We start from the raw sequence: 14,230 nt of genomic DNA, 5'->3' as shown, positions 1-14,230 counted from the left end.
TCATTTGGAATTTGACATATTTGAAAGTGAATCATTTATATAGTGCCAATAAAATGACAGCTAATCCCTGCTACTTTGCAGTACACCAAATGGGTGCAGTAGCACTGCCTCTCATTCTTTGTTTCTCACCAGCCATTGGAAATCACTTGCACCGTATACCAGTGAATATGAGCTATAATTGTGTTGGGCGTTACATCACCATGTCTCAAGCTTGAAGCCAAGCATAAAATTAGCTTAATATAATCTCTTAATTATAGAATTAAAAGAGCTAAGGGAAGAGGGAGGAGTAAAGAGATGGTTGACAAAAAGTGCAAGTCTTTTGTTTAGGAAGAAGTTCTAAGCATAAAGTCCGTTCGATCTACAGATTTGCCAGTGCCAGCAAAATCCAGGAAATTAGTCCTTGGGTGACTCAGGTGTGCTACCTGACACAGCTTATAAAAACTGTCTATGATTTCAGCAAATGATGAAGCTTACTAAAGAATCTATTCTCCTACCCACCATTAGTAGTAATAACTTCAACTGAGATTACTGAGAACTAGGGGTGCATATCAAACAGCACAAGCCCCTAAATGCCATGATCCCGTATAGCATGAAAATACGTTTTGCATCAACACTGCAAAAATTGAATGACAGTTTTTCTTACCAATGACTCTGTACACTGAGATGAAGACCAAAGTCAATAGTATAAAAGCTGTGTTCCATGTCCAGATGTCTGGATTTACAGCTGAAATTCCCAGGAACATGAATATAATAGTCTCAGATCCACTTGCCAACATTTTCATGGTATACCTCACGGTGGTAGAAGACTGATCACAAATATTAGCCTTGACATATTTTTGACAGCAGACACCACAGAAAGTTATCCTGAAAAGAAACCCATCATTTCTTTGAATAATAATATTTGTTGCAACATATTTCTCTCTCTACTTTAGTTGCCAGACAGGGAAAAGAAGCTTCCAATTGTATTCTTGAAATAAATAAATGCATCTAAATGAATACTGTAGAGTTTGAACTATGAAGGAAAATATACCACAAACACCCACCCCCTAAGATAATGTTTAATTAGATCATAAAAAACTCCAGCTTCCTCTGCCTTTCAACTTTCCAGACTATTTCACAGTCAATACTTTAAAGCTTACATTAGATATAAACCTAAGTTGACATTTGCAGTAGGTTTTTCAGATCTTGAAAATACTGGTTATGGTGTTGCTCTGGTTGAGAGCCTGTGAAACAGTAGAGGCTAATAACAACTGAAAGTGAGTAGGCAAAACTGAGATGGATGGTATGCTCAGAACCAACATACAGCAGAGGGGAAAGATCACACTGGGATTCAGTACAGGGCAGGCAAATTTACTCTGCCTATCCTGACACCTAGTTAGCTGATTGCCGGGGAATTGGCCATATGGAAAAAGTTTAAAAGAATAATATAAAATTTGGCAGTTTAAAATCTGTAAGCGGAGAGCGCAGCATGTCAGAGCAATACTCTCCTTTGTCTCGTGCTTGAGAAAATGTTTGGGTTAATCACAAATTCTGTGGCAGAATGAAAATTTGAATTTCTATGCAGTTATGATCAAAGCACTAGCATTCATATATGGAACCAACAAATAAGTACATTCTACAATAAGGACCCTCATGCTGCAAAGCGGACCCTGGAAACCTCACTCCTTTTCAAGGCTGTATTTTAGATCTGTAACCCATTGCTTACTTATGATCATGATTTTAAGAACAGGTCCTTGTTTTTTTATGTGTAGTATTCTCTAGTTTTCCTCTGTGATTTAAATCTAACATTTCATTGGCTTTAAAAACCACACTCCATCTCCAGCACTGCCAGAGAGAACAATAAAATAAAAGACTTACGCAAGGATGGCAGAAAGAGAAAGCATTTCTGCTGTGAGGTAGGACAGGTATGAGATCACAAACACAAATCCAGGTTCAATGATTCTGACATGCTTGGTGAAGCGAGTGACCAGCGAGAGCAGGAACGCAAAGACAATGCCAACAAATGTTCCACCCAGGCTCACCACAAAGAAAGACACTGAAACAAGGAAATGCAAATTATACTGATTTAAAAAGAAAATCAATATCTTCTAACTGGCTTAATTATTACTGGCACTCCTATCAAATGGTTAACAATGTTGGGGGATGGTACTAGAACCCCATCTTTCTGAGACATAATTCAGCTACCTAAAAAAAAAACCCTAAACACATATTTATCACTTTTGAATGCTTTGTATGTATATGGAATTCTCAACGTTTTCAGGGAAACACAGGGTTTTATTGTTAGAGGTCACCACAGTGAGATTGCTCAAAATCCAAGAGTTTTCCCCAAACAAATTTCCCCCTTACGCCATAAAGACAAATTTTCTCCAGACCACATACAAAATTATATGCCTGGGTCACCATTAACACAGTGGTACATAAAATGATACAGTGTTTCCCTATGCTTAGAATGCAAAAGAACTGCAACATCTTAGACAACATTGCTTGGTAACCATTGTCAAATCCTGATTACTTAAAACAGATGGGGAATATATATCTATATAACCCTTTAACTACAATACTGCGGCTACAAAAGCCCTCCTACTAGAGCAGGGGTTGGCAACCTATGGCATGCATGCCAAAGACGGCATGCAAGCCAATTTTTAATGGCACACTGCTGCCTGCCGGAGCAGCGTGCCATTAAAAATCCTGGCCAACCCTGCCCGGCCTGCTCATCTCCACCCCCCGCGGGGGCAGGGGGCAGAAGCATAGGCGTGTGCATGGGATGTGCCCAGACACACCCTAATGCAGGGCTGGGCAAATGGCCCCATTCTTCCAGCGCAGCAAGCTGCGGCGTCCACGCTCCCGAGCCGGAGTGCCGGGCTGAGTGCAGCATGACGCCGGCTCCTCCCCCATCTTCCCCCCTCCCCTGGAGCCATGCCGCCGCGCGCGCAGCGCTCTGAGGGGCGGGGCTGCCCGCTCCTGTGGGGCAGCGTGCCTGGCTGTGCGCGGAGCAGAACATGCTGCTAGGAGCCTCATGATAAGGGGGCCAGGGCCGGGTGGGGGGGTTGGATAAGGGGTGGGGGCAGTCAGGGGACAGGGAGCAGGGGGGGTTGGATGGGGGTGGGATCCCGGGCGGGGTGATTAGGGGCAGGGGTCTCTGGAGGGGACAGTCAGGAAGCAGGGGGGGTTGGATGGGGCATGGGAGTCCCAGGGTCTGCAGAGAAGACGCGGGGGCAGGGCCTTGGGGAAGGGGGGCTGGGTGGAATAGGGGCACACACACCCCAGTCCCCTGCCCTGACCCCCCCTCACACACACCCAGCCCTCTGCCCTGAGCCCCGCAGCCCCGCACACCCCCAGATCTGTGCCCTGAGCCCCGCAGCACACACACCCAGCCCGTGCCCTGAGCCCCGCACACCCCCAGACCCTTGCCCTGTACCCCCCTCATACACACCCAGCCCTCTGCTTGACTCCTTCACCCCCCCCATGACCCCAGCCCTGACTCTGGCACCCTCACACATACCCAGTCCCCCCTGCCCTGACACCTGCACCCCCCTCACATGCCCCCAGCCCTCTGCCCTGACTCTTGCACCCCCCCACATACCTAGCTCCCCCACAACCCATACACCCCCCCACATCCTGACTCTTGCACCCCCCACATCCCCACCCCCACCCTGAGCACCAAATGGGAACTCCTGCACACACACACCCCATATTCCCACCTTCACCCCTCGCACCAAATGAGAGCTGCCCAGGTAAGTGCCCCACACCCTAACCTCCTGCCCCAACCCTGAGCCCCCTCCCTCATTTTAGCTCCTGGCCAGACCCTTCACCCCCAGCCCTGTGCTCAGTGCACTCCCACCCTCAGCTCAGTGCAAAGAGAGGAAGAGAATGGGACAGAATGAGGGAGAAAGTAGGTAACCACTGTATGTGGGCAGGGCCGGGACCCCAGACCGGCAACGGGCCAAGCGGGTCTGGCAGCCGGGATCCCGGCTGGCAGGAGCCAGCGGATGGAACCCCTGAGCAGCAGTGGGCTGAGCCGCTCAGCCTACTGCTGGTCTGGGGTCCTGGCCACCAGCCCCGCACAGCCCACTGCTGGTCTGAGGTTCTGGCTGCAAGACCCTTGCCAGCCGGGGTCCCGGCTGCAGGCCCCGTTCAGCCCGCTGCCAGCCTAGGTGAACAGAACCTCAGACCAGCAGCGGGCTGAGTGGGCCAGCGGCGTAAGATCAACATTTTAATTTAATTTTAAATGAAGCTTCTTAAACATTTTGAAAACCTTGTTTATTTTACAATACAACACTAGTTTAGTTATATAATATATAGACTTATAGAGAGAGACCTTCTAAAAAACATTAAAATGTGTTACCGGCACACAAAACCTTAAATTAAAGTGAATAAATGAAGACTCGGCACACCACTTCTGAAAGGTTGCCAACCCCATACTAGAGGAAAGGAGTGGGTTAGAGCCAGGGCCGTCCCGAACCATTTGGGTGCCCTATGCCTAGGCCTGCACAGGGCCCCAGGCCTCCCCCCCCAGGGTCTGGGAGACATAAGCTGTGGGGGCCACTTTTGGGGGGCCCACAGGACCAGAGTGGCCCGGAGGATTAGCGGGGGGCTGGGAGCAGCCCACTCCGCATCCTTCACCCCGGCCCCAGCTGTGTCACTAGGGGGAAGGATCTTGGGGAAAGGGATCCCCCACCAGTCACCAGCAGCGGCGGGAAGCAGAGCAGCCCGGCTCCAACCCGCTCTACTCCACCAGCTCCCAGCCATGGTGCTCTGATTCCCGCTGCCGGTGAGAGCCGGGGGCGGTCCTTTCCCCAACCCGAGAGACATGGCTGGGGCCGGGGCAAGGGAAGCGGAGTGGGCTGGGACCGCCTCTCTCTGCTTCCTGCCGCCAGTGAGTGCGGGGAGCGATCCTTCCCCCAACCTCCGCACTCACCGGCAGTGGGAAGCGGAGTGGCACGGCTGGGAGCTGGCAGAGTAGAGTGGGCTGGGGCTGGGTTGCTCCACTTCCCGCCGCTGCCGGTGAGTGCAGGGTCGCTGGGGGAAGAGGTAGAATGGGGGTGGGCCGGGGATGGTTAAGGAGGAAGGGCAGTTAAGGTGCTAGGGCTGCCCCCACTTGCCCTGAGGGAAGTGGCCAACACAGACTGCAGTTTGCCCCAGAGCAAGGGACTAGACTGGTGACTGCAGCAGGCCACCAAGGTGAGTGACTGGACTATAGACTGCCGGTTCCCCCAAAAGCGGGAGAGACAGTGGAGCGGGGCACAGCGAGCGAGACACCACCGGAGGAGGGCGCCCTGTGGAAGGACTTGAGCTAATTCCAGAACGGCCAGCAGGAGGTGCTGCAGTGGTGGGTCCCACACTGCTACAAAAGGCCATAGGCTGACAGGGTTACAATGATTTATTGTTGCAATCCTGCAGACTTTTATCAACGATTAACATATAATTAAATTCTACGCACCAATGCCTTTTACGCAGTCCACCCCAGTCACATTATCAGCTCCCATTGCAACGAAAGAGTCGAACACATTGTACAGCACCTAAAAAGAAAAGTAGCTTCTCTTAGCATTTGTTCCTGAATCAAGCCAATTCAAATCATCACATGTATGGGTCTGGTAAATCCTGAAATTTTGTTAGACTGAGGTAAAAAAAATCCATTTATTTTGAAGCAGCAAACTGTTTAGAGAATACATAATCAAATAGCAAGAGGCCAAAATATGATAAAAATGAAATCTGTAGAATATATCTATCTGAAAAACTGGCTGTTTTGTCTGCCAGTGTGTCCAAGGGTCTTCCATAGAGCCTATCACTGTAGCAGCAAAGTGATTGATGGAAGTTTTTTTAAAGAAGGCATGGATAGTAAAGAAAGATGAAGAAAAGTGAGAATCATGATAAATGGATTATAATTATAATTTTAGCACAGAGGGTGCTTTGTGGGTTAAAAAAATATTTTAGGTTTTCGGCATCCAAAAGGGAGTGGATAGGCAAAATAAAGCACCAAGAAATTAAAAGCAAAATAATTTGATTATCAAATCATCTCTTCGATATATTGTTTATTTAATTAAAATGTACCCTGGAGCAAAGATGAGAATTCTACTTTGGTAAGCACCAAATGGGTCTCCGGGCAAAAATTAAACACCGTGCTTTGGAAATTGAGGATAATATTTGGGGAATTATGATAACACTTTCATTGCTACAGGAACAGGGCTAGTGAGGAGATGTTACAGAAATAACTTGAGTTAGCTAGGCTGTATTATAAGTCTCTTATTCCTCTACATTGTAGTCTTCAGAGATATTTACAGATATCCAACTGCTGACCACAGTATTGTAACCCCAAGTATTCAAAAATCACGAGATTTTTAAAAACAATGCATTTTAAGTTCTGTTTATATGCTTTTTGGTTTCTGGGGCTTTACAAAGCACTGGGGTGACATTTTAAAACTTTTCCCTGAAACCATGAGGTCGAGAAACATTTTAAAAAATGAAAGTTGAGATTCCTTTGGGAGTCTCTGGATTCCCAGAGCTGAGGCTTTAAGAAAAATACCCCACATTGCAAAACTTGCAATAAAATCAGAAGCGCTGGTAACACTGCAACTTTTGTCATCTGATAAATGAATGTCACTGAGAAGCAACATTGTCAGTAATGACCGTGGAAGCAATCAGATAAATAGCGATGAAAGTTGGAAAGGCCAAGATGACATAAACAAAGAAGGTATGTGAGAGGGTGTACATAGATTAAGAGCATATGCAAAATTGGACAAAATGAATACAAGCAGTTCAAAGAACTAGCAAAGGATATCCCAAAACTTCGGGAAATAAATTTAGTAAAACATGATAGTCATGATGACTAGAAATGGCAAATAAAGTATTTGTACCAGAAACCTCATTTTAAGAGTTATATTTATCCAACCAGAGAATAGGAACATACTATGCGACCTGCATGCCCTCTTCACATTCAGATAATTAATACTTGCAACAAAATGTCTGCAAACAAGGAAGACAAACTAGTAGAACTTGTGTGTGGTAGCTGACACATGAGCAGATAGCCACAGACAATACGCTACTTTATTCCATGGTGGATATATTAGTTCAGAATAAACCCTCCAGAATTGGGGTGATTCTTGGATACGAAATCCTCTTACCACAGTTACAGCATCGTTCAGCAGAGATTCTCCAAAAACGATAATAAACAGAACTTCATTGACATGAACTTCTTCAAACACAGCCAGTACAGCCACAGGGTCCACTGCAGCTATCAGGCTGCCAAACAGAAGGAAGTCCAGCAGCCCAATGTCGAGCTGGCCTAGGAAAACAAAACAAAAACTTACAGATATGTAAAACCACCAGCAAGATGAATCTCCTTATGGTCCTGAAGCAACCAGCCCCAAATTAGTAGCACACTCTTTACATTACAGGCCAAATTCTGCTCTCACTTACTTAGAATCAGTTCAAGGGAGTTACACCTATGTAATTAAGTGCAGAATTTGTCCTCAAAGCACATTTCTGGACTCCTTATTCAGACAAAACTCCCACTGAAGCAAAAGTGAATTTTGTGTGAGTAAGCAGCCCACGGTTGGGCACCCTCAAGAAAATTGATTATGGTATCAGACTAACTCAACATTTATTTCAGTATTTTTGTTCTCATCTAGGAGATTAACTTCATTTAGTTCTTCTATAAAAGCACTTTAATTTCATGCTGAACAAAGGTTCCAGATTGATAGCCCTGGAAGCAGATAGCCTCTGAGTGTATCCACAGTACAGGGAACAGTAATGCAAGCATCTCAAACGGGAAGGTCAGCAGAATATAGGAGATCCTTAGAAATTACAAATACATGCATTTTAAAATGAAATGTTTAAAAATAATTTCCTCCTTCACTTATTTGCCAAGCTGTGAGCCCACAGTTTTATTGATGATGTCACTAGCACTTCATCCATGCAGGGAGCCAAGACATGTTTGATGACTCACTGTTTAAAAAGCCAAGTTGCCTGCTAGCCTAGAGAGACTGGAAATGTTGCCCAGGCAGGTGGACTGACAAGCAATTGGTTCCTTCCCTGCAGAGCAAGGAAGACCAAAGGAGCAGAGCAACCCTGGTCCTTCATAGGAGGTAAGGAGGTGGCCAAGAAGCAGAGGAGCCCCCTGAAGTGCTCCTCTTTCTCAAGAGGGGAGGGAGAGGCAGAGTGTGGAGTGGCAGAGCCAACTGCTCTTTGCAGATGGCAGGAGAGGAACAGGAAAAAAGTGTGGCACATGCACTTTTCCTTAAAGAGGAAGGGAGAGGCGCAGAGAAGCTGACATTCCTACTAAGGGTCTCCTGGCACATCCCAGAACCCTGCAGCTCCAGAGAAGATGTACAAACGGGTATGGAGTCCCATTCATTTATCTGGGGCTCAGAATTCATTAATGGGCAGAGGAAGGCACCTGAATTAATTAATGGGAGTCGGGCAGGGGGCAGCATTTATTAACTACAGGGAGTTCAAACTTCGTGAAGGATGGGGGAAGTAGGGCAGAGCCCAGAATCCATTTATCAAAAGGGATGGTGGAGAGACCCATTTTATTAATTGGTGTATGTGTGCACCAGAAGTTATTTGCTTGGGTGAGGGGGACAGAACTAACGTATTGATTTGGGAGTAATAGTTTGGTAATGAACATTGAAGAGCTGTGGCCTTGGTGTGGCATTGTTTGTAGCATGGCAGTATGGGCACACTTCCCCCAGGCTCATAGGCTCTCTCCTTCTTGTGAGTATGTGTGGAGGTAACTTTTCAAGTCCAGAGTACTTAGGGATTGGCAGGTAACTGAACGAGGAACTGACTTTCAAATGTTTGTTTAAAATGCATGGAGCTATCCACCCAGGAGGAAGATCCAAAATTGGAGGCTGGGTAGAGGACCAGACACAACCCACCCCCATCTGGCAGAAGTAAATAAGATGGGAGAGGAATAGACACCATCTCTCCGTCCCATCACCAACAAGCAGGATAATATCATTTTCTGTAAAGCTGACAAGGATTACAGGAACAGAGACATTCCTGGTTTTCAGAAGCACATAGTTACTCTATTTATTTATAAAATGGAGACAGTCATCTTCATTCACATTTATACAGAGTGGTGGTGAGCAAGGGCGGGGGGCAGGTCACAGTCAGGTGGGGGGAGGGAGCTTGAGTGATTGGGAAGCAGGGTGGCATCAGTGGCAAAATATTTTCAGGCCTGGCAGAAAATTCTGAAGCTGGCCCTGCACCTGACTCCAAATAAAGATTCCGTAACATTCTTACCCTCCTTGCTGTGTTTAAGGAAGAGATAGTTCAATGGCAATAACTATGGATATCATGACACTGTAAGACAAATGCCTTTAAAATAAATTGGCTCACCTACATCTCTTATCTGTTTTATATGTTACCAATTATGATTGCTGCTACATTCTTTAAGAACTTCCAAAAGCTAGTGAGCAAATACTGATGGGAAGGTTAGGGTACATCTATAAATATTACAAAATAGTGTCAAGAGAGGTGGGATTGCTAAACCTGAGTTTTACTTAGGCTATTAAACCTACCACCCATACCCTCTAATGCAATGCGCTGCCCCTAAAAAATTATAGAACAATTTTCACTCTGGAAGTCACCTGGAAACTAAGACCTTGTCTACATTGCTAAACTTCATAACTGGAATTCATTAAGTGGGAATTCACTGTCCGTGTAGTTCCACCAGTAATAGCAACAGTGGGAGTGCTAGTTTTATGATTGGGGGGGGGGAAACAGTCAGCATGACTTGGGATTGGTTTTCCTTTTTTCCCTTGTGAATGTGGAAGGGTGACAGTGAGCACTAGTTTAACATTTAAGTTATGTTTCTTCCAAATATACGTTTAAAGTAGCATTTCCTTTTCATTATTATTATTATTTTGATCTTCTTGCCTGTTCTATACTTTTCTTCTGCAAATTGTACAAGTTCTAACTAAGGACACTGAATATCATATTTAACAGGTATTTCCACTCATTTAAATTGAAATCTATGTAATCCAGTTTAGGTGAACTGCTCTCAGAGTGGGGAATAGATCAGAGTTAATCAATTACTAGTTCCATCTGTCAATGGAGTTGGAAGAAACATATAATCTGTTTGTTGCTTTCATCACAACTGTGTCTTCAATGGATATATATCCATACATTCAGTGATATTAAACTTTCATCTTTGTTCGCCTGAATAATAAAATTTGAAGTAAAAACAAACAAAATAACAATCCTGCAATACTCCCAGGCACCTACTCTCCAGAGGATGACATGAAAGGTAAAATCCCCAAACTGGCTCCAAGAACTAAGAAGAATCCCAGTACCCTTCCTCCCCCAGCAGCCGGAGTGGGAGAGTTGGGTTTCTCTGTAGGTACTGTACCCAGACTTCTCTCCCTTCTTATATATCAGCATGTGGCTATTAGATTTAATCCTTTGGTTAGCTGGTATCATGTAAGCTTTTCAAGTCCTACTTATCTCTGTTTGCAAGTGACATAGTTTGAATCAGGGACAAGCTTCTCTGGCCTTTTCCATAAATGCGATTAGAGCTGAAAAAGGATCTAATAGGTCATAATACATCATCCTGTCAGCTAAATATGGTGCATACAGTGTATTATCTAGTTCTTTGTGCAGTCTCCTTTTAAATGTTTTAAGCAATCAGGCTCATCCATTTACAGATGACTGTGATGCATATGCTATTGCAGGCTGTAGGAGTGTCAAACCTATTCAACAGAAGGAGTGAGTCCCATTTTTAACTGTGATTTAAGGGTTGTGGAATACATTTATGACTATACAACCTACCCTCAGTCCACAGTGGAATTCCCATTGCTGTCAATGAGAGTTTGCACAAAGATAAAGGGGAAAATATGGCCTTTATATTGTAACTCGATTTTAGTTATTGAAGCTAGTTAAAATTTTGGAACATATTTGGGGGGGGGAGGGGGTTGGGAGGAAGGGTGCCGAAAATGGCCTTTTATTTAAAACAAACTTTTGTCTTAAGTGTTTTCTTTTCCCCAAAATTTTCCATATTTTTAATTGCATTTGCTGAACATTTATCCACATTTTTCATTAACAAAGTCATTTTTTGTAACATTTTCAAAACAAATTTTGATTAAAAATGTCAGGACTCTTTTTATTTAACTGGTCTGTTACAAGCCCTGCAAAATGGAAATAATTTTGACATTTCAAAATGTTCAATGATTTGTAAAAAATTACTTGTTCTAGTTATCAATTGTATTTTTTATTTAGTCATCATCTTATTGTCCCATTCAGCATCACTCATTGGGAAAATATTCTGATAAGTAAGACTACAACCATTTCTGCACGTTTTTTCACTTCCTTACCCATCCTTCTTTTGCTCCTCCCCCCCCTACACACACAAATTTCTTTGGGTGTCTCTTCTGTTCTTCCCTCTGCATTTCCTTCCCTGCAGCAGCTCCCCATTACCATCTTGGTGTGGACTTAAATCCCAACCCCTTCACCATCCCAGTACCTACAATGAGCATCAATTAAAAATTAATTATGACATTTAAAGTATCATCATTACGCTTTATAGATAGTTACACCTCATTGAGGGTAATAGAGGGCAACAGGGTAGTTCACAGCTCTTGAGTCATTGTTTCAAACTCAGAAAGACAACCCTGCCTGGGTGATGCTCTGATCACATTGGAATCAAGCACAATCACGAGGGTTTAGAAGCTTTCTTGAAAAAGAGAAAAATAAGCGATGATTCTTTAGCATGTGAACATAGGCCATACAAGACACATAAATATATTAAGTGGGCCAGATCTGACCTATGGGCCAGAGGTCTGACAACACTGCTTGATATATATTCTATTTGTAGGCCTCCAGCCACTAAAGAGTAATCCTATCACAAATAATTACAGGACTGGATCAAGTCACATTCTATCCAGTTCAGGTATAAGGTATCTCACATGCTAGCCAGTATGTTACAGCCACCCACACAGCTATCTTCATGTGCAAAAATAAACCAATTTTGTTTACATGGGAGTGTAGGTCTACTGCAAAACAAGGTAAGGCAATCTCATCCATTTAACTTCACAATAATGCCTTTTTTTAAGCAGCAGCATTAAACCTTAGCACAAACACCCAGAACAATACTAGGCAAGTGAGAAATGGTCATCAGGCTTACAAATCCTAGCAACATGGCTGCCTAGCTTTACTGTAACCTCAGAAGCCAGTGTAAGCCTGTCAGAGTGCTAATCCAAGTTTTCAATAAATACATGGAACTAGATCCTTAGAGGCAACAAATTCCTTCCTTCCAGCTCTCCTTTGCAAGGAACATCTTTTTCTCAGAGGTTGCCAGATCACCATACAGACAATGGAAGTTTTCTTGTGTTCATTTGCCCTCTGCTTATCTCTGCTTCACAAAGTTAAGGCACTGAGGTGAGCAAAAGTACATTCTTCCAAACAATCAAAACTATGAACCTGTTCTTACAGAAGGACTTTCTTGCTGCAGAAAGCTATCACTTTTGGCACTCAGACACCATAGTGATAAGCACTAGAGACACACTAGATTAAATAAAGTACTGAGAAATTAGACAAAACAGATCCTGACCAACTTTAAAAGCCTTGAAAGGTACACAGATTTCACATTTGATTAAAAATGGTAAGGCAAATTATATCTGAGCCAAATTAAAAAAACAACCCAAAATCTCAACCCAAAAGATTCAATCAATTGTGCCTATAAACTTAAAAAAAATGTAAACATCTAGCTACATAATTTGTGGTCCTACTCTGTTAGACCTCTAGGTACGATTTTCAAAGCAATGCAGGGAATGAAGCCACATGTTTTCCATTAAATTTAATGGAAAATAAGTAGCTAAATCCCAGGCACTACTTTAAAAATCAGACTCCAAAAATTACTGTTATTTCACCTGTAATGGATGGTGGGAGCAACCTTTGAGGCTATTTCTGACCCTTTATGTTTAATCATGGTCTGTTCCTTCATGGCAGATTTTTCCCTCTCTAGAATCAGAATTCACTTTAGAAGTTATTTAGTGGAGTAACAATATTGGGTCAGATTGCCTCTGTTTGCTCCTCTATGGGTGCATTCGGAAACCACCCGCACTACCCCTTTTGCACCTGAGCAGAAGGCTTCCAGAATCATGGTACTTGAGTTCCATGAGTAATAGGTACTAGAAAGTCATAGTACAGGTAGATGTGCTACACACCCTGGAAGAGACAAATCTGAATAGCAGTGCAGCCACGACTCCATTCCCCCTTGTGGTCTTCTGATTTGCTGGCGTTGAGTTGCTAGTGGTCCAAACTTGGTGCTACTACTACACCTCCCCAAAAAGATGTAACAGCTGTTGCTATGTATGCTTCTCATATCACCTCAGAGACATTACGCATTCATCAGTACTACATAGGCAGAATGCCCCTTGCAAATGCCACTTCGTATTACAGGTCTTCAATCTTACTCTATCACGGTGGTTTTTAGCTTTAAATGTTGAAACAATGACCTATTATATAAATACACTTAGAGGGCCCTTGCTTAATTAATACTAGTGCTGAGTGGAGGACAATTCTGTTTCGCAGCAACTTTTGAGATTCGTTCTGCACTGGAACAAAAAAAACCTCTTTTGGAATATTTCTATTAACATAGAATTGTGTCAAAACGTGTGTTTTTTGGCTTGAAACTCGAGCTTTTCAGGTGTGTAGGTAAGTAGGGTGGTGTGTGTCTCCTGCAAGGTTGGAGAACCAGGTTCAAGTCCCTGCTCTGTCCACTCTGAAGTTTCATTTACCTGAAAATGTTCCAACCAGCTCTAGTTAATACTTGGTGTTTTTCTGTGGGAAAGAGTTATCTGTAATGCAACACTAATGTACCAGCCAGTACCCATTTTAATTAGCAATGACTCTTGAGAATCAGACTTACCCATTATTCCACTCAGGTAAACACCATAGAGAGACATGCCTGTTGTGGCAGCATTCCATACAGTCCCGATTACAGCATACAGAAGGATGGTACCAAGATTTCCAAAAAACAATTTGTTTGGCATGAAGTATCCAGCATCTAAGACAATGGGTGGCAACAGGTAGAAGAAAAATACATTTGGTGTAAGGGTGAAGGAGGCAATGTGGTCTGCAGCCCACACGATACCGCCCAGAAAGAGGCCAAGGACAATCAGCAGAGCGCTCTCTGGAACCACACGGGTGACTTTGTGGGACAAGTGGAAAACTGCAAAGAAAGAGAAAAAATGTGAAAGAATCAAAATGCAAACATAATTTGGTTGATATT

At 43.8% G+C, this 14,230-nt stretch overlaps 1 protein-coding gene across 2 annotated transcripts in view; it reads right to left on the bottom strand.

Annotated features, from left to right (window-relative positions):
- SLC9A3 (solute carrier family 9 member A3) overlaps nucleotides 1–14,230 on the bottom strand; it is a 71,760-nt gene that overhangs the window by 29,442 nt on the left and 28,088 nt on the right. For both annotated transcript variants that reach the window (XM_054017087.1, XM_054017088.1), the window contains exons 2-6: nucleotides 13,868–14,170; nucleotides 7,122–7,282; nucleotides 5,441–5,519; nucleotides 1,858–2,035; nucleotides 644–864 (exon numbers count right to left, since the gene is read on the bottom strand). In XM_054017087.1, coding sequence (XP_053873062.1) covers nucleotides 644–864; nucleotides 1,858–2,035; nucleotides 5,441–5,519; nucleotides 7,122–7,282; nucleotides 13,868–14,170 — 942 coding nt within the window. The remainder of the gene's footprint in view (nucleotides 1–643; nucleotides 865–1,857; nucleotides 2,036–5,440; nucleotides 5,520–7,121; nucleotides 7,283–13,867; nucleotides 14,171–14,230) is intronic.

This window comes from Malaclemys terrapin, chromosome 2, assembly GCF_027887155.1.
Source record: "Malaclemys terrapin pileata isolate rMalTer1 chromosome 2, rMalTer1.hap1, whole genome shotgun sequence".
In the NCBI taxonomy this organism is placed as follows: domain Eukaryota; kingdom Metazoa; phylum Chordata; order Testudines; family Emydidae; genus Malaclemys; species Malaclemys terrapin.
Note: the sequence above shows the minus strand (reverse complement) of the source record. Positions and strands in the feature narration are given on the sequence as shown.